At 44.8% G+C, this 22,500-nt stretch overlaps 1 protein-coding gene across 4 annotated transcripts in view; it reads left to right on the top strand.

Annotated features, from left to right (window-relative positions):
* Psa (puromycin-sensitive aminopeptidase) overlaps positions 1–22,500 on the top strand; it is an 82,310-nt gene that overhangs the window by 48,103 nt on the left and 11,707 nt on the right. For all 4 annotated transcript variants that reach the window (XM_076199413.1, XM_076199412.1, XM_076199410.1 and 1 more), the window contains exons 10-12: positions 3,239–3,404; positions 5,904–6,009; positions 7,834–8,053. In XM_076199413.1, coding sequence (XP_076055528.1) covers positions 3,239–3,404; positions 5,904–6,009; positions 7,834–8,053 — 492 coding nt within the window. The remainder of the gene's footprint in view (positions 1–3,238; positions 3,405–5,903; positions 6,010–7,833; positions 8,054–22,500) is intronic.

Raw genomic sequence — 22,500 nt, forward strand, 5'->3', positions numbered from 1 at the left:
AGGGTGGAGGGGAGGGGAGCATGTAGGGGATGGAATGGGTGAGAGTGGTTTCAATGCCTTTTTCTTTTGGCTACCTCCGGTGTAAGGGGGTAAAAAGCATTTGGTATATATATATATATATATATAGATAAATATATATATATATATATATATGTAATTATTACTTTTTTTTATTTTTTTTTATATACATATACCAAAGGCTTTTTCCCCCTTACAAGGGAGGTAGCTAAAAAGAAAAAGGCATAAAAACCATTCCCACCCATTCCATCCCTAATACACTCCACTCCCCTTCACCCTCTACCCCTCTTATCTTGGCATCTCCTGGATGACAGGTCATCCCTGCATTTTGCCCACTGCCCTGGGTCAGAGGCAGTGTTGCAAGACACAGCACATCCACAGCAAGGCCGCTTCATTAAATCGGCGACCCCCTCTCTCCGTCCCCTCATGCAGAAAAGGAGAAGACAGGGAGAAATCCCTACGGGCTGCGTCAAATTTTTCTCACACACACAACCTCATCCCCCCATCCCCCCACCCATTCCACCTCATGCATCACATCATCATCCATGTACAACCATTCTCTATTCACCCCTGTCTTCTGTCCTCTCCCGTCCTTCCTCAACAGACATTCCCCTATTCCCCAAAGCCCCTTTCATCCCATCCATCCATCTCATCCTAGGTCATCCCCTCATGTTCACTCCCCCACATCTGCCTTCCATACCTCAGTTACTAGTCTTTCTTCACTCATTCTTTCCATGTGTCCAAACCATCCCCAATACTTTCATCCACCCTATCTCCCAACTCCCTTACCACCCCTGTTCTCCTCCTCACCTCCTCATTTCTCACTCTATCCAGCCTAGTAACCCCCATCATACTTCTCAGACACTTCATCTCAAACACATTCAAACTCCTTCTCTCTTCCTCTCTTATGTTCCATGTTTCTGCCCCATACAGTGCTGTTGGCACAATCACTCCTTCATACAATCTCCTCTTAGCATCCATTCCCAGATGTCTATTTCTCATTACACTTTTTACTCTACCAAGGCATTTACTCGCCTCTCTCAATCTGCATTCTACCTTCACCCCCACTCCACCCTTTCCTGCCGCATTCACACCCAAGTATCTAAAACTATCCACTTCCTCCAGTTGCTCTACCTTAATGCTCACTTCCAGTCTGCTGCCACTTTCACCCCTTGTACATCTCAACACCTTACTTTTACCCACATTTATCTTCAACTTTCTTCTTTCAAACACTCTCCCAAACTCTGTCATCAACTTCCTTAACCCCTTCCATACGGTGCCGCACACGTAGGCGTCATGGACTAAGATCTCGGTGGCAGCAGCCAATGCCAGCCGTACGACGTGTCGTAATAATACTCGCATCATAAAATATAGTCACCGCTTATATCGATCGTTCTCTCTTCACCCGTGAATTTTGATAACCATAGAAAATGCGATTACAAAAGAATTAGAAAGAATGTCATTATGGAGGGGCGACTACAATAAATATAATCAAGACGCCGATATGGCAGCCTCGCGAATACACTCGCTCCCCATGACGCCTACGTGTGCGGCACCGTATGGAAGGGGTTAATCCCTCCTCTGATCCTGTATGTGTGTATTTACCTAGTTGTATTTACCAAGTTGTGTTATACGGAAAGGGGAGCTATGTTCATAATGACCCATCTTTGCATCTCTCAGCATCTAGTTTGTTCTTAAATTCTTGTATGGTGTTTGGATGCTTGTGGAACTTAATGAGATAGCTTCAGTTATCTCAAACCTCTTGCCTACCACCTTATTTTCTGGGCATAGGTAGGGTGTAATCACAGAGTCAAAGTAGAGAAGGTAAAGGGTGCAGATGGACCAATGCTAGTGGAAGTGAGGTAAGGAGAAGATGGGCAGAGAACTTTGGGATTATTTAATGTAGAGGGAATTGGGAGATGAGCCAGTTGTTTGCTAATGACAACTTGTGGCTGGCTCAGAGGAATGTCTGATGCAGTTGATGACAGTTTGGGAAAGTATGCGACAGGAGGAAGTTGGAAGTATATGTGGGTAAAAGCAAAGTGATGAGATGTACAAGAAGTAAGGGTGGAGAGAGGTTAGAGGTAGTGAATAGTTTTAGATAGTTAGGGTCTCTTGTAGCTGGAAATAGATGAGTGGGGGTGGAGGTAGACTGTAGAGTGAGGAAAGAATGTAAATGTCCTAGGGGAATGAAAAGTATTGAGAAATAGGTATCTGGGATGGATATGAAGTGAAGACTGAATAAGGGATGATTGTATCTACAACCTTATATGGTGGAGACTTGGAATTTAAGAGAGGCAGAAAGAAATTTAAATGCGTTTGATGCATGGTAGGAGTTACAAGAATGGATAGAATAAGAAATAAGGAGGTGAGAAGGAGGAGGAGGAGGTATGGATTGGAAAGGGAGCTGGCAGATAGGGTGGATGGAAGAATGATTCAAGAAAGACTAGCAAAAAGAGTTTGGAAGGCAGAGGTAGATGGAGTGAACTTGAGAAGACTGAGAATGAGATCGGTTGATGGGCTGAAGGGGGATTTTAGTAAAAGATGAATGTCTGTTGAGTTGGGAAGGGAGAAGGCAAGAGATAGGTATGAATAGAGAATGGTTGTGAATGGAATATAAATTGACACAGCCTGAAAGGATTTCTCTTGTTTTCTCTAATTTCACGTAGGGTTATGAGGAGGGAGAATTGCTGTTTAAATGATATTACTAGCCCTGCTGTGGATAAGCTATGTCTTGCTACATTGCTTCTGACACAGGTGCTGGGTGGGGGACAGGGATGACCCTTTATTCATGAGGAGCTAAGATGAAAGGGAAATGGGTGAGGGATGAGTTGGGGTGGGGTGCCTTGGCTGGCTACCTCTCTTTAGGAAAAAAATCCTATTGGTATATAGATAGTTGCTAACATAGTTGTACATACATGCATACATACATATACCAAAGGCTTTTTTCCCCCTTACACGGGGGGACAGCCAAAAAGAAAAAGGCATAGAAATCATTCCCACCCATTTCATTTCCCATGTATTCCACTCCACTCCACCCTCCTCCCTCCCTCCTATCTTGGCACCACCTGGATGCTAAGCTAAAGGGATAAAATTCTTATTTTGGACAAGGAGAAACAAAAGACAAGAAATATGGCAGCTTATCAGTGAAGTATTAGGCATTACCACGTAGAATATTTTAAAATATGATTGCCAAGAGGTATTCATAATTGTTTTGCAGGAGACAGCAGCCAATGGATGGTGCCTCTTAGTTTTTCAACCTCCAAAGATCCTTCCAAGACAGTTATGGAGTTGATCCTTGATGCAGAGTCTACACATGTTACCCTGGATGGAGTAACACCAGGAATATGGGTCAAAGTCAACCCAGGCACCATAGGTTATTATAGGTAAGTCACCCGAGTTTTTAAGTTAACCCAGAGTACAACCATACAGGGATATTAACCCATTCAACTCCGATGACAAGATGTCTTGTCATTTGGTCAAATAAAACAAAAAATCATAAAACACCAAAATGTTTGATCAAACACTAGAAAAATATGACGTCAATCCTCGCTTCGCTCGCAGCGAAGCGAGGATTGACGTCATATTTTTCTGGTGTTTGATCAAACATTTTGGTGTTTTATGATTTTTTGTTTTATTTGACCAAATGACAAGACATCTTGTCATCGGAGTTGAATGGGTTAACTTGGTTACATGCAACTGAAAGACTGTTCTAGTCACCCCAATGGACCAGAACCCAGAACCACACATCTATTATTATTATTTTATTTATTTATTTGTTTAGAGAGTTGATGATAGTTAACACAATATTTAGAAAGTCAAGCATAAGTACACATGGGAAGAGTTTTTACGAGAGTAGAAGAGCCTGTCTTAGAATTAGAAATGGAGAGAGCAAGTGGTTTGAGGTAAAGATGGGACTGCAACAGGGATGTGTCATGTCCCCATGGCTGTTCAATTTATACATGGATGGGGTGGTGCGAGAGGTAAATGCAAGGGTAATGGGCCAGGGATTGGAGATGGTTAAAGAAAATGGAGAAAAAATGGGAGGTAAGCCAGTCGTTGTTTGCTGATGACACTGCTCATAACAGGATTGGAGGAGGGATTAAGGAAGTTAGTGACAGTTTGGGAAGGTGTGTGAAAGAAGGAAATTGAAGAGAAATGTGGGTAAATGTAAGGTGATGAGATGTACAAGGGGAGAGGATGGCACCAAATTGGAAGTGATTATTGGGAGAAAGACTGGAGGAAGTGAATAGCTTTAGATACTTGGGGGTGAATGTGGCATGAAAGGGAGGAGCGGAGATTGAGAGAAGCAAGTAAATGTCTTGGGGGGGATTAAAAAATGTAATGAGAAATAGACATTTGGGAATGGATGCCAAGAAGAGATTGTATGTAGGGGTGATTGAGTTGACAGCACTGTATGGGGTAGAAACATGGAATGTAAGAGGAAGAGTTTAAATGTGTTTTATATGAAATGTCTGAGAATTATGGTAGTGGTTACTAGACTGGATAGAATGAGAAATGAGAGGTGAGGAAGAGAGCAGGGATGGAAAGGGAGTTGGGAGATAGGGTGGATGAAAGAGTATTGGGATGGTTTGGACACATGGAAAGAATGAATGAAGAATGATTATTAAAAAAGGTGTGGAAGGCAGAGGAGGAAGGAGTGAACATGAGGGGCGACCAAGGATAAGATGGATGGATGGGGTAAAAGGGGCATTGGGAAAGAGGGGAATGTCAATTGAGGAAGGAGGGAGAAGACCGAAGATATGGGTGAATGAAGAATGGTTGTGTATGGATGATGCTGTGATGCATGGGGATGGGGGTGTGAGGGTGTATGTGTAAATGATATTTTGATGCAACCCGAAGGGATTTCTCCCCATCTTTTCTTTTTCTTAATGAGGGGATGGAGAGGGGAGGTCGCCGATTAAATGAAATGGCCTTGCTCTGGATGTACTGTGTCTTGCTGCATTACTTCTGACCCAGGGCAGTGGGCGAGATACAGGGATGACCTGTCATCCAGTAGGAGCCAAGAAAAGAGGGAGGGAGGGATGGTGGGTGGGAGTGGATTTATGTCTTTGATTTTGGATACTTCCCTTGTAAGGGTGAGAAAGCCCTTTGTATGTATACTATGGCTGTTGCTCCTTTTTGCTGCTCCCTAGAACTTATCCTATACTACTTCTTACATGTTTTTAACTTGGTGTGAGCCAAGATTAAAGGATGTTTACTTAAGATGCTTCTTTCAGTTAATGTGGCTTATGCTGGCACTGTGACTTGTAGCAGCGATTTCAAAATCTGTCCCATGCTGCAACTTATGCAGTAACCATCCCTTGTAGTATTTGAAGTTAGTAACTGTTAACAGTTGTGATAAAGTAAACACCAGTTGAAATGAAGAGTACAGACTCAAGTATATAAAAAAAACTCAAAATGGGTGGGGACAGACAGGTAAGGGATGGGGAAGAGATGAGACGAGTTGTAGAAGGTCATATGGCTGGGGTAAGACTTGGATGGCCTTTTGAAACCTTTTTCATCACAGGAAGTAAATGAATCTCTGGGGAAGCAGTGTTGAACAATTCTTTATTCTGTTCTGAAGTATTTGACTTGGGTAATGGCTGCACACAGACACTTCTGTATCATATCAATTTTACATATAATTAACTTGGTCATATTTTAGTTCATTGGGTGGTCATATCTTGGTGTGTTACACATATGTTAGAGGTGGGATGTATTCATATTTTCACAGATTGGGTAAAGTAATTGTGTTGAGATTTTATCAGTTGTCTGTGAGACAGGACATTACAGATAGTAACACAAGGGCATTGACACATGATAGAAAGTGACTTATCATTTTGTTATGTATTTATTACATCCCTTTTTAAAATGCTCACCAGAACCAGGTACCCACCAGAGCTTCTAGAACAGTTCATTCCGGCCATCAGATCTAAGACTCTTCCTCCTCTTGACCGCTTGGGTCTTTTAGATGACCTGTTTGCTATGGTAAGTGTCATTGCCCCCAAGTTGTGGTCAAGGGACAAGGATAACACTTACAAAAGGATAGGAAAAACAACAAATGAGTTTTTGAATGGGTGTGGGATGGGTGAAGGATGGTAATATGTTTTGACTTAGCCCATCTTAAGAATGGGGAAAGGGCCCTTTTGTATACATATATATGTCTCATTATCTGACAGGCCACCAATGGAGACTTGAGAAGGAGATGCATATCAGGGTGTGAAAATGGACATTGTGTCGTATATAGGACAGGATGTCTCAAAAATCCCTGTTATGAAAAATAGGAGGAATTATGATAAACTCCTTCATGACATTATACATATTTAAACAAAATAGGTGTATCTAAAATAAATATCTGAAAAGGTTAATGCTTGAATTTTAATTACAAGCTTCTAAATGTGTACTATCAAGGATGTCAAGTTGGGAGACTGTAATCTTACAATTCATATGCATGGGATTTTAAAGTTTATTGTAGAAGAATTAGAAATGTAGCTGATCTTCAAAATCACATTATTAAGACTGTTCAGAAGATAACCATTGATATGCCAGAATGTGCAGGCAGGAAAAGTATCAGATTACTTTGAAATTTGTCAGGACATTGATAGGCACATATAGAAAATTGTAATTGAAGTTTTAAGCAGTATATTTTAATTTATTTTTATGTTATTGTTTTTCTGACCCAGGGCGGTGGGCAGGGTGCAGGGATGACCCATCATCCAGGAGGTGCTCAGATGAGAGGGAGGGTGGGAGGGGTGTGGAGTGTATTTAGGGATGAAATGGGTGGGAATGTTTTTATGCCTTTCCCTTTTTGGCTACCTCCCTTGGAAGGGGGAAAAAGCCTTGGTATATGTATGTATGTATGTATGTTATTGTTTTATTTATTTTTTCTAAATTCCTCATATTTTTCAAAATAGTGACTTTTGAGACATATGTAATTGGATTGTGTAGCATGTGGTTTGATGTGCTGTTATCTTGGGTTTCTTGTCTATTTCCTTGTATCAGGTGCATTACATTCTTGTATCTCGTACCATGAAATTTTCTTGAATTCCAAATATTAATTGTTTTGTATGCCTACTGCTTGATAATCATTTCCACTTGTCTTGCTATATTTGGGAACTTGAATTTCTTGACATCCTTATCAATTTTCTTCTGTTTTGATAATTGATTGAGTGCGGAGGTGAGGAAGAGAATAGGGTTATGAAGAGAACTGTTGGAATAGGGTAGATCAAAGAGTGCCGAGGTGGTTTGGGCATTTGGAAAGCATGAATAGGAGTAGTTTCACAAGGAGTGTGGAAATTGAATGTGGACAGAATGAGCTTGAGAGATCTGGGAATTGGATGGATGGATGGAGGGGTGGAGGGGACCTTGAGCAGAGTAAGGAGAGGATAGATAGATTTAAATGGAGAATGGATGATTAACTGATCTAGAATGAGTGGATTTCCTCTCATCTTCTCTATTTGTTCATGAAGGGACAACGAAAGAGGGTAAACAAGCAATAGCTGTTGGGCCCTGCTGTGGATGTGCTGTGTCTTGTTGCATTGCTTCTGATACAGGGAGTGAGTGGGGGAACAAGAATTGCCCTTCATTCATAAGGAGCTAAGAGATTTTTAAAAGGGAAACGAATAGCTATAGGATGGATGGGGGAGTAGGTGCATGCCTTGACTGGCTATGTCCCAAGTGATGGTTAACCCTATCATTGTGGAAACTATTTCTAAGCATAATATTCTGATACAAAGCAGAGAAAATCTCTAGAATATGTTACCATGTTGAACTTACATGTAGAAATAACTTCTTGCTAATGCTTCCCAACAGGTTCAGGCTGGTCACACATCTACTGTAGAGGTGCTTAAGCTTCTTGAAGCATTCATGGATGAAGACAATTATACAGTGTGGTCAGAAATTCACCATTGTATTGCAAAGCTCAACCAGCTCATCTCCAATACAGACTACCACCCTCTCTTTGCTGCATTTGTCAGGAGGCTTTTCTCAAAGATTGGAGACAAACTTGGATGGGAGGCAAAGGCAGGTGAAAGTGAGTATATCAATCCTTGAGATTTTGTTTGATATTAAGTTCTACTTTGTGTGCGTGAGTGTGGGGTGTGGGGGGAGGATTGGAGTGGTGTTATGGGTCCTGTCTCTGTATCTCCTCTTGTAAGGAAAAAATTGATTTGAATTCTTTTAAGTTTTTGGCCTGAATTATTTGTGTGTATTTGTGTATTACCTTGTATCTTATGGGAAGGGGAGTTATGCACGTGGTGTCCCGTCTCCGTATCTCACCATGGCTAATTTGCTCTTAAATTCGTGTATTGTTTTTGCACACACTATTGTTTTGTCTAGTATATTCCATACATCCACCACTCTGTGGGGAAAGCTGTTCTTTTTCCTTCCATGTCCTCTTGTGTTTCTCTTATCCCAATTTAGTAAACTTCTCTATCAAGGACTTCCATACCTCTCATAATTCTGTATATAGTCAACAAGTCCCCTCTTTCTCTCCTTTGTTCCAGGGTAGGGAATTCTAGTTTTGACAATCTGGCTTCATATGACAGTTTTGGGCCATCTTTGTAGTTGCTCTCTGGATTCTTTCAATTTTCCTTATATTCATTTTAGTACTGGGTGACCATAGTGTTTGTGCATACTCCAATTTTGGCCTTATCAGTGTGACTAGTATTTTCTTTACCATTTCTTCATCCAAGTAAGTAAAAGGCACTTTTATTGATCTTAGCAAGTTATAGGTTTCACTGACAACTTTATTTATCTGTTTGTTGGGGACATATCCTTTTCCTCATTGTAGAATTTTTCCCAGCTCGCTTTAAATTTTTTTTTCCTAAGTTTCTCAAAGACCATTTTATTATACATCAGTCTTCCTTTTCTGTATTTCTTCATTCATGTCTCTTTTTATCTATATACTTTTGTAGTGTTCACTTCTTGCTAATTTTTCTGTTTTTACTAAAAAAAAAAAAAAAAAAAAGTTCTGCTGAATATTTACTTGTATTATATGGAAAGGGGAGCTATGCTCGTCATGACCCTTATTTGTATCTCGCAACATCTAGTTTGTTCTTAAATTCTTGTATGGTGTTTGCACACACTATTGTTTTGTCCAATTTGTTCCAGACATCCGCCACTGTGAGTGTGTGTGTATTTACCTAGTTGTATTATATGGGAAGGGAGCTATGCTCATGGTGACCCATCTTTGTATCTCTCAGCATCAAGTTTTTTTTTCTTAAAATCTTGAAGAATAGTGTTTGCACACAGTTTCTTTGTCTAATTTGTTCCAAGTATCTATCACTCTGGCTGAGCGGGTTAAGGCGTCGTTACTTGCGGCGAAGGTCGAGGTGAGGACGGTTCGAATCCTGCCACCAGCGAAGTTGAACCAAGGGCATGGTTTATTAAATTCCACGCTACAAAGCCCTCTGTGAGGGGCACCGTCCTAGCCTCCCGATAGGGGGGGAGTGTGTGACGTTAAACTATATCATCATCATCATCATCTATCACACTGTGTGGGAAGCTTTTTTTTTTATTTTTTTTTTCAGATCTCTTCTGTAATGACTTTTTTTAGTTTCTTTTCATGTCCTCTTGTTTTTCCATTGTCTCATTTCAATAAATCATTCTTATCTAAGATTTCCATTCCCTTCATAATTCTATAGATAGTAGGTCTCCTCTTTCCCTTCTTTGTTCCAGAGTTGGTAATTCTAATTTGGACAGTCTTTATTCATATGTCATTTTGGAAAGAGTTGGTGCCAGTTTTGTTGTTGCTCTTTGTATTCTTTCTAATTTTTTTATATTCTTTTTGGTACTGGGTGTCTATAGTGTTACTGTGTACTCGAGTTTTGGTCTTATTACATACATATACCAAGGCTTTTTCCCCCTTACAAGGGATGTAGCCAAAAAGAAAAAGGCATAAAATCATTCCCACCCATTGCATCCCAGAATACACTCCACTCCCCTCCACCCTCCCTCTTATCTTAGCACCTCCTGGATGATGGGTCATCCCTGCACTTTGTCCACTGCCCTGGGTCAGAAGCAGTGTCACAAGACAAAGCACATCCACAGCAAGGCCGCTTTATTTAAAAAAAATTATTGTTTCCTCGTCCAAATAGGCAAATGCCACTTTTTATTGACCTCGGTAAATTGTAGGTTTCTCCGACTATTTTATTAATATGCTCATCCGGTGTCAAGTCTTTGCTGATCATCACTCCAAGGTCTTTTTCTGTGTGTGTGTGTGTGCGTTTATTTACCTAGTTGTATCTTACAGGAAATAGAGCTATGCTTGTGGTGTCCCATCTGTATATCTTGCAGTATCTAAATTGTTCTTAAATTTGTGTATGGTTTTTTCACACACACTATAATTTAATTCAGGTTGTTCCATACATCCACTCTGTGGGGAAAGCTGTTCTTTTTCAGGTCTTTCTATAACTGTCCTTTTTTAGTTTTTTTCCATGTCCTCTTGTATTCCATTTTAGTAAGTCTTCTCCATCAAGGGCTTCCATAGCTCTCATGATTCTATAGATGGCCAACAAGTCTTCTCTTTTCTTTGTTTCAGAGTCGGTAACTCTAGTTTTGACAGTCTCTCTTTGTATAACAGTTCTGAAAGCGTGGGGGCCGTCTTTGTAGTTGCTCTTTGGAATCTTTCAATTTTCTATGTATTCTTTTTGGTACTGGGTGACCATAGTGTCCCTTGATACTCCAGTCTTGGTCTTATCAGTGTGATGAGTATTTTCTTCACCATTTCTTCATCCAAGTAAGTAAATGCCACTTTTATTATCCTCAGCAAGTTGTAGGGTTCTCTGACAATTTTATTTATCTGTTTATCAGGGGGACATGTCCTTTGTGATGATTACTCTCAGGTCTTTTTCAAATGCCACTTTCTTTACTTCTTTTTCACAGATTTTATATTGTCCTGATATTTTGTTTCTACTTTTTCCAAATTCTATTATACTACATTTCTTAATGTTGAAGTCCACCTCCTACTTCTGATTCCATTCTTGAATTTTGTTCAGATCTCTCCGCAGCGACTCAGTCAATTTTAGTGCTCACTTTTTTCAACAATTTTGCATCATCAGCAAAGAAGTTCATGTAACTGTCCACACCCTCATCCATGTCATTCACATAAATAGTAAACATTATTGGAGCCAGTACCGACCCCTGTGGAACTCCACTAATCACTTCTTCCCAAGTAGAACCTTTATCTCTGAAGACTACTCTCATTTTTCTTCCATGCAAGAAACCCTCCATCCATTCTAGTAGTTTACCTTGTCTCCTGTGGTTTTCAGTTTTCCTTATAGTTTTCTGTAGCATACATACATACATATACCAAGGCTTTTTCCCCCTTTCAAGGGAGGTAGCCAAAAAGGGAAAGGCATAAAAACACTCCCACCCATTTCATCCCTAAATACACTCCACACCCCTCCCACCCTCCCTCTCATCTGAGTTTTCTGTAGCACTTTATTAAAAACTTTTTATAGATCTAGGAAAGCACAATCAGCCCATCTGTTCCTTTCCTGTATTATATCTAATAGTATTGAGTAAAAACAGATCAGATTTGTGGTACATAATCTTCCCTGTCTGAACCCAAACTGTCTAGGGTTAATGTGGTGATATGTGGTCACTCTTCACAATTGGTGTCTTGTATTCAATTTTATCTACAATTCCAGGTTCTGACATAAAGAATAAATCCAGTCTTGATGGTTCTTCATTATTTCTAAATCTGGTGTTTTCCTTTACCCATTGTGTCATTGTATATTCTATAATCATATCAAGCACTGAAAGCTGTCAGGGGTCTAGACTGGAACAAGGGGAATCTGGAAATATCCCGACATAAGGTCCAAGATCATGAACACTACGTTGTTTTCACCAATGGAGTTAGGAGGTCTTGTAATACAGGAATGGGCTGTCTATCCAGTATAGTTAGCTTATTTAATTCTCTGAAGTCTACTACTGGGCAGAAAGAACCATTGTATTTAGGGACAACAAAGAGAGGGAAATTCCTTTCACTGATGTCCTAAGCAATCATGTCTTGGATAAGGTTATCTACAATCATGCATTTACTGTGTGGTATTCTGCAAACGGATATGTGATGCTGAATCAGGTTAGTAACTCCAAGGGATTCACCTGGAGTGGCAATCATTTGTCAAAACTTGCTGCAAAGTACAGTCAAGTCTGCTTATGCATCAGGAAAGTGTATGGGGTTGAAATGTGATGCATCAATGGGTTCCTGTGCTATGGGTATGTTGGAAGTTATGGTACAAAATTGAGAAGTAGGGAATTGGTCAATCATGACTTTGATGCATGAGGGATATACTTCAAAATTGCAAATGTTTGTACTAACTGAGATGGAGGGGTGCATTAATGTCATTGGCAATCAAAACACAAGTATGACCTTTCGTTGATGTTGAGCCGATGGCTGAAAGAGAGATACCATTGACATGGCCATTTTCTGGCATACAGAGTACATCTGTGTCTGGGGCTTGAAAAACTTGCAGGTGTATTTTTCTATACTCAAGAGGGAACATCTTTGGGCTAATGAGCACTTCACGAGTGTTTGAATGTAGATAACATTTCTGAGACTGGGGTGATTTCTCAATGAAAATTTCTTCAGTCAATGAAAAACCAACAGGTATGAAAATTGGTGGGAGTTTGCAGGACTACCAACTGCACTGAGCTGCACGGAAGAAATTGAGCATAATTTTTTAGTGGAATGAATTATAGTTATAAAAAAGAATTTAATTATTTGAGATGAAATGTTTAGGAAGGTGGGGGGTACAAGGATGGATAGAGTGAGAATAGTGTAGATGAGACAGAGAGCAGGGGTGGAAAGAGCTAGTTGATAGGATTGATCAAATTATGTTTGGGTAGTTGGGCATATGGAAAGAACGAATGAAGAAAACTTGCAAATAGAGTGTTTAGCATGAGTGGATTGAGGGAACATGAGGGAAGACCAAGAATAAGGTGGTTGTAAATGAATGAACAAATAATACAGCCTGAAGGGATTTTCCTTATCTGTTCTGCATATTTTTTGAGTGGGTGAAAGGGGGGGAGGGGGCACTATGTAATGAAGTTGTGGGGGTAAACCATATTTAGCTGCTGGGCCCTGCTGTGGAGGTACTGTGTCTTCAGCATTGCTTCTAACCTGAATAGTATGTATCTATGAAGAATTAGATATGAGGGACAGTTTTTTTTTTTGGGGGGGGATGGGTGTATGGTTTGTCTTCAGGGTTTATCCATTAAATAAACTTTTCAAAGTTTCTCTTTCTTTGTCTCTCTGTATTCATCTCAAGTTGTCTGGTAGTTCTTCTGTTCTATCGGTTCTCCCTTTTCTCTGCTTTTCCCATACCCTGCCCACGTTTTTTTCTCTCATATTCTCATTTTGTATTTTTTCTTCTGATTCTTCCATATTTTTCTTGCCTGAAATTCCTCCACTTTGTTCCGAGTAATTTCCTCGGTTTTATGGATTTTGCCTTCGTGGGATTTTGTGAGAAGGGATAAAAGTTAAAAGTGTTAGATATTTTCCTCTGAGTAGAGATTAGTTACCAATGGAAAGAATGCTGCATGACTGGTCTACAAGGATGAGGAAGAGAGGAATAGGAGAGAGAAGAGAGCGAGACAGGAATGAAGGAAAAGAGGGAGAGGGAGGAAAGACTGAAGCGTGTTAAGGAGGAAGGGAGTAAAGATTGGAGGAATGAGGTAGAAGGAAGGAATTGAGCGAGGGAAGAAGAGAGAAAGGAGGAAGGATTAAAGGAAGTGGGTGAGGAAGAAAAGATGGAGGAATGAAATATTAATGGAGGGGGAAGAGAGGGAAGAAAGAATTAAGGGGATGGAGGAAGAGGGAAGGAAGATAAAAGGAGGAAGATAGGAAGGGAGGGAGGGAAAGAAGAAAGAAATAAAAGGAGGGAGGGAGGAAAGAAGAGGAGAAAAGGAAGGAATAGAGGGAGGAAGAGTGTACTCGTAAAATGGAAGGAGAGGAAAGAGAGTGAAAAAGAGGGTTAGGAAGAGAGAGTGGGGAGGGAAGAAGGAAGGGAGGGAGGGAGGGAGAAAGAGGAAGGAAGTGAGGAATAAGGGTGAGGGGTGAGGAGAGCGGGGTGGGGGTGGGGGTGGGGGTGTGTGTGGGAGGAGGTCCGGGACAATCGGCCGTGCGGCGGCGGCGGCGGAGGTGATGCAAAGTGTTTGTGGCCCGTCGGGCGCGGCAGGGCAGCCGATAAGTCACCTTAATTGGCTCGATGACGGACGAGCCAGCCAGCCAGCAAGCGAGCTGGCTGATGCTTGCTGCCTGCCTGCCTGCAACTGGTGGTGGTGGGAACGGCAGCCGATATGAGTGTACATGTTGGTGGTAAATGTTTAGGAGGGAGGCTGCAGCAGGTCGGAAATACGTGTATAACCTCGTCTATTACGGTAATGCCCCCGCACCCTGCCTTTTTAGAATTTTATTGTGGCATATATATATATATATGACCTACCGTATATACAATGGCTGAGGAGCAGATTTGGAAAAAAACTCCTCCTTCCCCTTATCCTCGTCTTCCCCCTCCTTCCTCCTCCTTTCCTCCTCCCCTTCCTCCTCCTCCCCTTCCTCCTCCCCTTCCTCCTTCCCTTCCTCCTCCCCTTCCTCCTTCCCTTCCTCCTCCCCTTCCTCCTTCCCTTCCTCCTCCCCTTCCTCCTTCCCTTCCTCCTCCCCTTCCTCCTCCTCCTTCCCTTCCTCCTCCTTCCTCCTCCTCCTCCTCCCCTTCCTCCTCCTTCCCTTCCTCCTCCTTCCCTTCCCCTTCTCCTTCCCTTCCTCCTTCCCTTCCTCCTCCTCCTTCCCTTCCTCCTCCTTCCCTTCCTCCTTCCCTTCCTCCTCCTTCCCTTCCTCCTCCTCCTTACCTTCCTCCTCCTCCTCCCCTTCCTCCTCCTCCTCCCCTTCCTCCTCCTCCTCTCCTTCCTCCTCCTCCCCTTCGTCCTCCTCCTCCCCTTCGTCCTCCTCCTCCCCTTCGTCCTCCTCCTCCTCCTTTTCTTCCTCCTCCTCCTCCTCCTCCTCCTTCCTCCTCCTTCCCCTTCCTCCTTCCCCTTTTCCTTCTCCCTCTTCACCTCTTCTTTCTTCCTCTCCTCTCCCCTTCCTCCTCCTCCTCCCCTTCCTCCTCCTCCTTCCCTTCCTCCTCCTTCTTCCCTTCCTCCTCCTCCTCCTTCCCTTCCTCCTCCTCCTTCCCTTCCTCCTCCTCCTTCCCTTCCTCCTCCTCCTTCTTCCCTTCCTCCTCCTCCTTCTTCCCTTCCTCCTCCTCCTTCTTCCCTTCCTCCTCCTCCTTCTTCCCTTCCTCCTCCTCCTTCTTCCCTTCCTCCTCCTTCTTCCCTTCCTCCTCCTCCTCCTTCTTCCCTTCCTCCTCCTCCTCCTTCCCTTCCTCCTCCTCCTTCTTCCCTTCTTCCTCCTTCCCTTACTCCTCCTCCTTCTTCCCTTCTTCCTCCTTCCCTTCCTCCTCCTCCTTCCCTTCCTCCTCCTTCCCTTACTCCTCCTCCCCTTCCTCCTCCTCCTTCTTCCCTTCCTCCTCCTCCTTCCTCCTTCCCTTCCTCCTCCTCCTTACCTTCCTCCTCCTCCTCCTCCCCTTCCTCCTCCTCCTCCCCTTCCTCCTCCTTATCTTCCTCCTCCTCCTTATCTTCCTCCTCCTTTCCTTCCTCCTCCTTCCCTTCCTCCTCCTCCCTTTCCTCCTCCTCCTCCTCCCCTTCCTCCTCCTCCTTCCCCTTCCTCCTTCCCCTTTTCCTTCTCCCTCTTCACCTCTTCTTTCTTCCTCTCCTCTCCCCTTCCTCCTCCTTCCCTTCCTCCTCCCCTTCATCCTCCTCCTTCCCTTCCTCCTTCCCTTCCTCCTCCTCCTTCCCTTCCTCCTTCCCTTCCTCCTCCTCCTTCTTCCCTTCCTCCTCCTCCTTCTTCCCTTCCTCCTCCTCCTTCTTCCCTTCCTCCTCCTCCTTCTTCCCTTCCTCCTCCTCCTTCTTCCCTTCCTCCTCCTCCTTCTTCCCTTCCTCCTCCTCCTTCTTCCCTTCCTCCTCCTCCTCCTTCTTCCCTTCCTCCTCCTTCCCTTCCTCCTCCTCCTTCTTCCCTTCCTCCTCCTTCTTCCCTTCCTCCTCCTCCTCCTTCTTCCTCCTTCCCTTCCTCCTCCTCCTCCTCCTTCCCTTCCTCCTCCTCCTTCTTCCCTTCCTCCTCCTCCTTCTTCCCTTCCTCCTCCTCCTTCTTCCCTTCCTCCTCCTCCTTCTTCCCTTCCTCCTCCTCCTTCTTCCCTTCCTCCTCCTCCTTCTTCCCTTCCTCCTCCTCCTTCTTCCCTTCCTCCTCCTCCTTCTTCCCTTCCTCCTCCTCCCCTTCCTCCTCCTCCTTCCCTTCCTCCTCCTCCTTCTTCCCTTCCTCCTCCTCCTTCTTCCCTTCCTCCTCCTCCTCCTTCTTCCCTTCCTCCTCCTCCTCCTTCCCTTCCTCCTCCTTCTTCCTTTCCTCCTCCTTCTTCCCTTCCTCTCCTACTTCTTCCTTTCCTCTTCCTTCTTTCCTTACTTTCCTACTTCTTCCTTTCCTCCTCCTTCTTCCCATCCTCTCCTCCTTCTTCCTTTCCTCCTCCTTCTTCCCTTCCTCCTCCTCCTCCTTCCCTTCCTCCTCCTCCTTCCCCTTCCTCCTTCCCCTTCCTCCTTCCCCTTTTCCTTCTCCCTCTTCACCTCTCCTTTCTTCCTCTCCTCTCCCCTTCCTCCTCCTCCTCCTCCTTCCCCCTCCTCCTTTCCCTTTTCCTTCTCCCTCTTCACCTCTCCTTACTTCCTCTCCTCTCCCCTTCCCCCCCCCTCCACCTCCTCTTCCTTTTCCTCTTCCCCTCTTCCTTCCCTTCCCCTTGGCCCTCTTCTTTCCCACCTACTCCCCCTTTTCCACCCCTACTGTTCCTCTTCTTCCTGCCCTTCTGTTCACCTCATTCCTTCGCTTTCCTCCCTCTCCTGTTGCCTTCATGTACCCCCTCCTCCCTCCCTCCCTCCCTCCCTCCCTACCCTGTTCTTCTGTCTCCCCACCTTCATCCCCTCTTCGTATCCATTCCCCACATTTCCCCATTCCCCACGTTTCCCCAACCCCCTCCTTCCTCCCTCTCCTGTTCATCTCGTCTCTCCCCAGATTTATCACCTCTTCGTCTCCTTCCCGCCTTCCTTTCCTTTCCCCATCCTTCCTCCCTCCCTCCTCCCTCCCTTTCTTTTCCCCTTTCCTTCCTCCCCAACTTTCTCTCCCCTTTCTTTTTCCTTTCACACTCCTTTCCCCTTTCTTCCTCTCGTTCCTTATTCCTTCCCCCTTTCTTCCTCTACATCATCTTCCCTTTCTTCCTCCACTCCTCTCCCCTTCCTTCCTCTCTTTCCCCGACCTTCCTCCCTCCACCCCCTCCTCCCTCCATCCCCTCCTCCCTCCACCCCCTCCTCCCTCCACCCCCTCCTCCCTCCACCCCCTCCTCCCTCCACCCCCTCCTCCCTCCACCCCCTCCTCCCTCCTGCCACGGCATCCTTGGCCCTTCTGCTACTCCCCCCCCCACCACTCTACTGCCTGTTCTTCTACACCCAATAATAAAAGGAATAATGTTTGAGAAATGTGTGTTAGCTCTCACTGTTAGGCTCAATTCAATGTATGGAGAGATTCCTGCTTTTATCATAGGGCTCACCCCCCCCCCCCTTGCACCCTTCTCCAGTTAACCTGTTACATACAGAGCCTGACGTGTAGTCGTAGGGTTAGGGACCACTGGTATACTCTTTCTCATAATAAAACTGGAAGGGAAGACTTACCGGGCGCCGGTCGGTGTTGTTCCCGGTTGTTGGCGGTGATGAACCGGCAAAGAAGAGGCGGTTATAACGGTTCCGGGGACGGTTAATTGGGAAGTCGACGTTCAGCGGCGCTGCCGAAGAATCTGCGCCATGCTGGCTGCACCCTGGGGTTCCACCCCTTGAGGACGATCAGGAATAGGGAGAGGACAAGGACTAGGACAAGGAGGAAGGGAAGAGAAGGACAAGGACGGGGAGGAAGGGAAGGACAAGGACTAGGACAAGGAGGAAGGGAAGGACAAGGACTAGGACGAGGAGGAAGGGAAGGACAAGGACAAGGATGAGGAGGAAGGGAAGGACAAGGACGAGGACGAGAAGGAAGGGAATGACAAGGATTAGGACGACAATGAAGAAAACGATGATGACATTGGTGGTGAGGAATTAACGTTCAACCGATTGTTGTCTCATGTTACCGATTGGGAAAACTCACAGCCCCACAAGTAGCTGGAAACAGTCCTTGGGTCCTCCCACAGATCTCGCTGGGAAGACGCCTCGGACTATTGTCTGTGTTGTGCGAGTATTAGTGTGGGACGATTTCCATGTCACCTGACGATGAAAGTGCTCAGGGAAGGGGAACAGTTGACGGGTTTTGAAGATGGTCAGCTGTGCTGGCCATCGTGCAGGGCCACCGCATGCAGGACCCGTCATTGGTCCCCGATGATGATGATGATGAGGAGGAGGAAGAAGAAGAAGAAGAAGAAGAGGAGGAGGAAGAGGATGAAGCGTACGAAAGGAGGCATAATTAGGAAAAAGAGGATAAAAGACGAGGAGGAGGCAGAGAAGATGAAGGAGGCTCTTTTCGAAGGAGTCCAGAACTGTTTGTGCGGTGCTACCAGTGTGGCTAAAAAAAAAAAAAAAGTGGTAAGGATGACTTTTGCGGTTATGAGAAACTTGGGTGTGGAATCGAGAACCGATAGTGTTGTATCGAAGAACCACCGATACGTTATTGAAAAGCCGCTGGTGCTTTGTCGACGGTCGCAGGTGTAGGATTGAGTCGCTGGTGTGGTATTGAGAGCTTGTGGTGTGATAAGATAGGCTGTTTGTTATTCAGAGAACAGGAGAAAGGGGAGAGGGAGGGAGGGGAAAGGATGAGAGAAAAGCTGGTGAGAGGGAGTTGCGAGAATGAGTGAGAGACATGTATTTCATCGGTGATAATTTACCGGCGTCTCTAGTCTTGACGAGAGAGAGAGAGAGAGAGAGAGAGAGAGAGAGAGAGAGAGAGAGAGAGAGAGAGGATGGAGAAAGAGAGAGAGAGAGGATGGAGAAAGAGAGAGAGAGAGGATGGAGAAAGAGAATCGCCGAGGGTCGGAGGTGTTCATGCAGGCATGCTCCAGGTTTGCTTGCATGCTCTCTGGGTGGTGTCAGTCTCGAGATCGAGAGGAGTTCGGGGGCTGGAAGTTACCATGACAATAATGGAGCGGTTCTGGCGTTGTGGAATCGAACTCCTTCCCTGCCGAGGGCCGCCACAGAAGTGAGTGGAATCTATGATAAAATGAGACTTGCTACCCAGTAAGGAAGGGGGTCAAGTAAGTGCTAGTACAGGAGAAATATGGAGGAATAATAAGAGGGGTAGTGAAGTGAGGCGGAGGAGGGATGATAAAAGGAAGAAGAGTAGGAAGAGAAAAGAGAAACTATAGAAGAGTTGGGGTACCACTGAAAAATAACCTCACGATGTATTTGTTGATTTTGTAGTATTGGGCGAGGGTCGTCGTCGTTGCTAGAGCTGAACTGTATCTGAAGGGAAAGATGGAATAATTGAATATTCTCACGAATCCGTAAACGACGCGGGGAAGGGCGGAGGGAGAGGTCACTAAGCTGAATGAAGTCGCTTGACGGCAGCTGAGGATGCCAACTCGTGTGTGAATGTAATGGTCAACCAAAGCGAACTGTGTGTAGTGTACATCACCATGTTCAGGGGCGGCGTGGAAAGCTGAAGTGAGGAAGATAGTAAAGAGTGGCGGGCGGAGATCGGGAGATCAGGAGATCGGGGGATGGGATGGGTGATGGATGTCGCCCATCTTGCTCCTTCTTGCAGCTACTCCTATTGCTGCTGCTGCTGCTGCCGCTTTGTTTACGATGCTCTGAAAGGCATGTCCGCGCCAGGAGATCCTATGTAGATTGGTGGGGAGGAGTTGGAGGAAGGCAGGAGGAGGATGAGGATGAATAGGAGGGGGAAGGCAGAAGTCAAAGGAGGAGGAGGAAGAGGTAGTAGAGGAAGAAAGAGGGGAAGTGAAAGATAGGAAATAGAAGACGAAAGGAGGAGAGGAGGGGGAGGAGGAAGAGAGAAAAAGGCAAAAATGAAGAGAGGAGGGGAGGAAAAGGAAGAGGAAGAAGAGGCCAGGATCTGTGTCTGAACGGTTTCCTTATTCTTCAAAGGGAGGAGGAGCAGGAGGAAAAATTGTGACCTGTGGGAAAAGGTTCTCGTGGGAGTGGAGAAGTATCTCGTGGCCATCAGTACCTTCTGCCTGGCGAAGGCGACGCTTTTACTTAGGGTTGGGTGGGGGAATTAACCGAAGGATTTACGTGCTTGGCACAACGTGAATTAGCCTATTCATTCCCGAAATTAAAAATGTGTAATAAATAAGTGATGATGATGATGATGATATGATTTAACGTCACAAACTCCTCCTATCGGAAGGCTAGGACGGTGCCCCTCACAGAGGGCTTCGTAGCGTGGAATTTAATGAACCATGCTCTTGGTTCAGCTTCGCCGGTGGCAGGATTCGAGCCGCCATCCCCTCGACCTTCGCCGCAAGTAACGACACCCTAACCCGCTCAAACAAGTTTACTGTTTCTCGATTGATCCAAATCCTATCGGGTTTTGAGACTGCTCCCCCTCGGCCGATTAAAATCCTCGAGGATTAGCTAGAAAGATACGTTGATGTGAAAAGGGTTAAGGATGTTAAAGATGGCAAGAGATGATATTGAGTGTTTAAGTTTTAAGCAGTCAGTACTGTATGCTTTTGGGACCCTTACAAACCAGTCACGCAGAATTCTTGTGATTGGAATTTAATCTATAACCAAAGAAGTACATCTGATAACCCAGCTTGTTCTGTTGCTTTCCTCTACTACATCGGCGCGATATTGTTTCCAAGGACTGAAGCGATGCATATAGAATACAAGTATTTTGTCAGAAATAGCTTGCGCTTCTGTCCTCGAAAGACAGTATCGCCCCAAAGAAGTGAAATCATAAAGTGATAGAGACTGGAGGAAGGTGGCAGAATGGAGAGATGCTTAAAGGTCAACGTTGTTTTCTGCGAGTGGAGATGAATCTCGAATCACAAAATAATACTTTGTGACTCTGGTCCATAGGGATCACTGTAGTCCATAGGATTTTGACTGTATAAAACGTGTGTGGCCCCTTACGGGGCGACGAATGAAATACAATTCAGCTATAGAAAGACGAGGTTCGACTGCGCTTCTGCACTAGGCTTTGTACAGTAACTGCATGGTAGCCGATCGTTTGTCGTCTATGGTGGGGCTTAATGAGGGAGGTGGGCAAGCTAATTGCTTTCCAAACAAATACCTACCACAGTCGTTCGCATCCATTATGTAGGAACATTATTGTAGTAGGCACGGAGCGTGGGAGCATATATCACAACTTGCGCGTGCATGCGTGTTTGTTTATGCGCGCGCATACGTGTACCTGGGCACCACAAGTACTCACTCGTTCCATGTATGCCCATTCCCGTGTGGGCTTCCTGTGACGTATCTGCTCGTGCTCACCGTTTGACTCGGGGTTAACTTAAGCGTCGGCGGGTAGGTCACTTCTCGTAAAGCGAGCGGCGCAGTTATCTCCGAGGAGTTGCGCATGCGCACCGATAATGAACCTGACTATTTGTACACGCCCAGTCTTTAATTAATTTTCGTGATCGAGGAGGGCTTGGGTGCTCAGCCGTGTAATTTCAGTATCCGTTAGGGATGCCTATAAACCAGAACCTGGATTGCGAAGTCTGATTTTGACAGAAATCGGGATTACGTGCAAAGAGGAGAACATTCGACCTCGATCTCTGGAATCAAATGGATGAGGAATTAGTGGTGTTCATACCAATGCTTCAGATAGGTTAGAATATAATTATACGCGCAAACACACACACACCGTGGCGAGGTGGTTAGAGTTCTCGGCTGCTACTACGGTGGTCCGGGTTCGAATCCCACCCAAGGCTGAAATAACTTCAATATCGCTGCGCTGCGAGTCGTTACTCCAACTCTCGTGGGCGGGGAGTTGGGTGTTTGTGTGTGCGAGTAAGGTCACAATATGAGCTGAGCTTTGTTCCGAGAGGAAAATAGCTTTCGATCACGAATCCAACACGTGATCCAAGACCATGGTGAAACACACACACACACACACACACACACACACACACACACACACACACACACACACACACACACACACACACACACACGTTAACAATACAGGTTTTCAAATATAAGTGTATAAGTGTGATAATTGGAACTTAAGGCTATAGACCAATCTGGAACCGTGCATGAATTTGAAGCATGGTATGGTCAATCTGAGAGTAAGAAGCGATCCCGCGAGCCTTGCTCCTTTCCTATATACTATAAATAAGTCAATACAATTTGGTGACCACACACACACACACACACACACACACACACACACACACACACACACACACACACACACACACACACACACACACACACACGCATACATACGCATATACATACACA

Source organism: Oratosquilla oratoria, chromosome 16, assembly GCF_046742065.1.
Source record: "Oratosquilla oratoria isolate Oo_2021 chromosome 16, ASM4674206v1, whole genome shotgun sequence".
NCBI lineage: Eukaryota > Metazoa > Arthropoda > Malacostraca > Stomatopoda > Squillidae > Oratosquilla > Oratosquilla oratoria.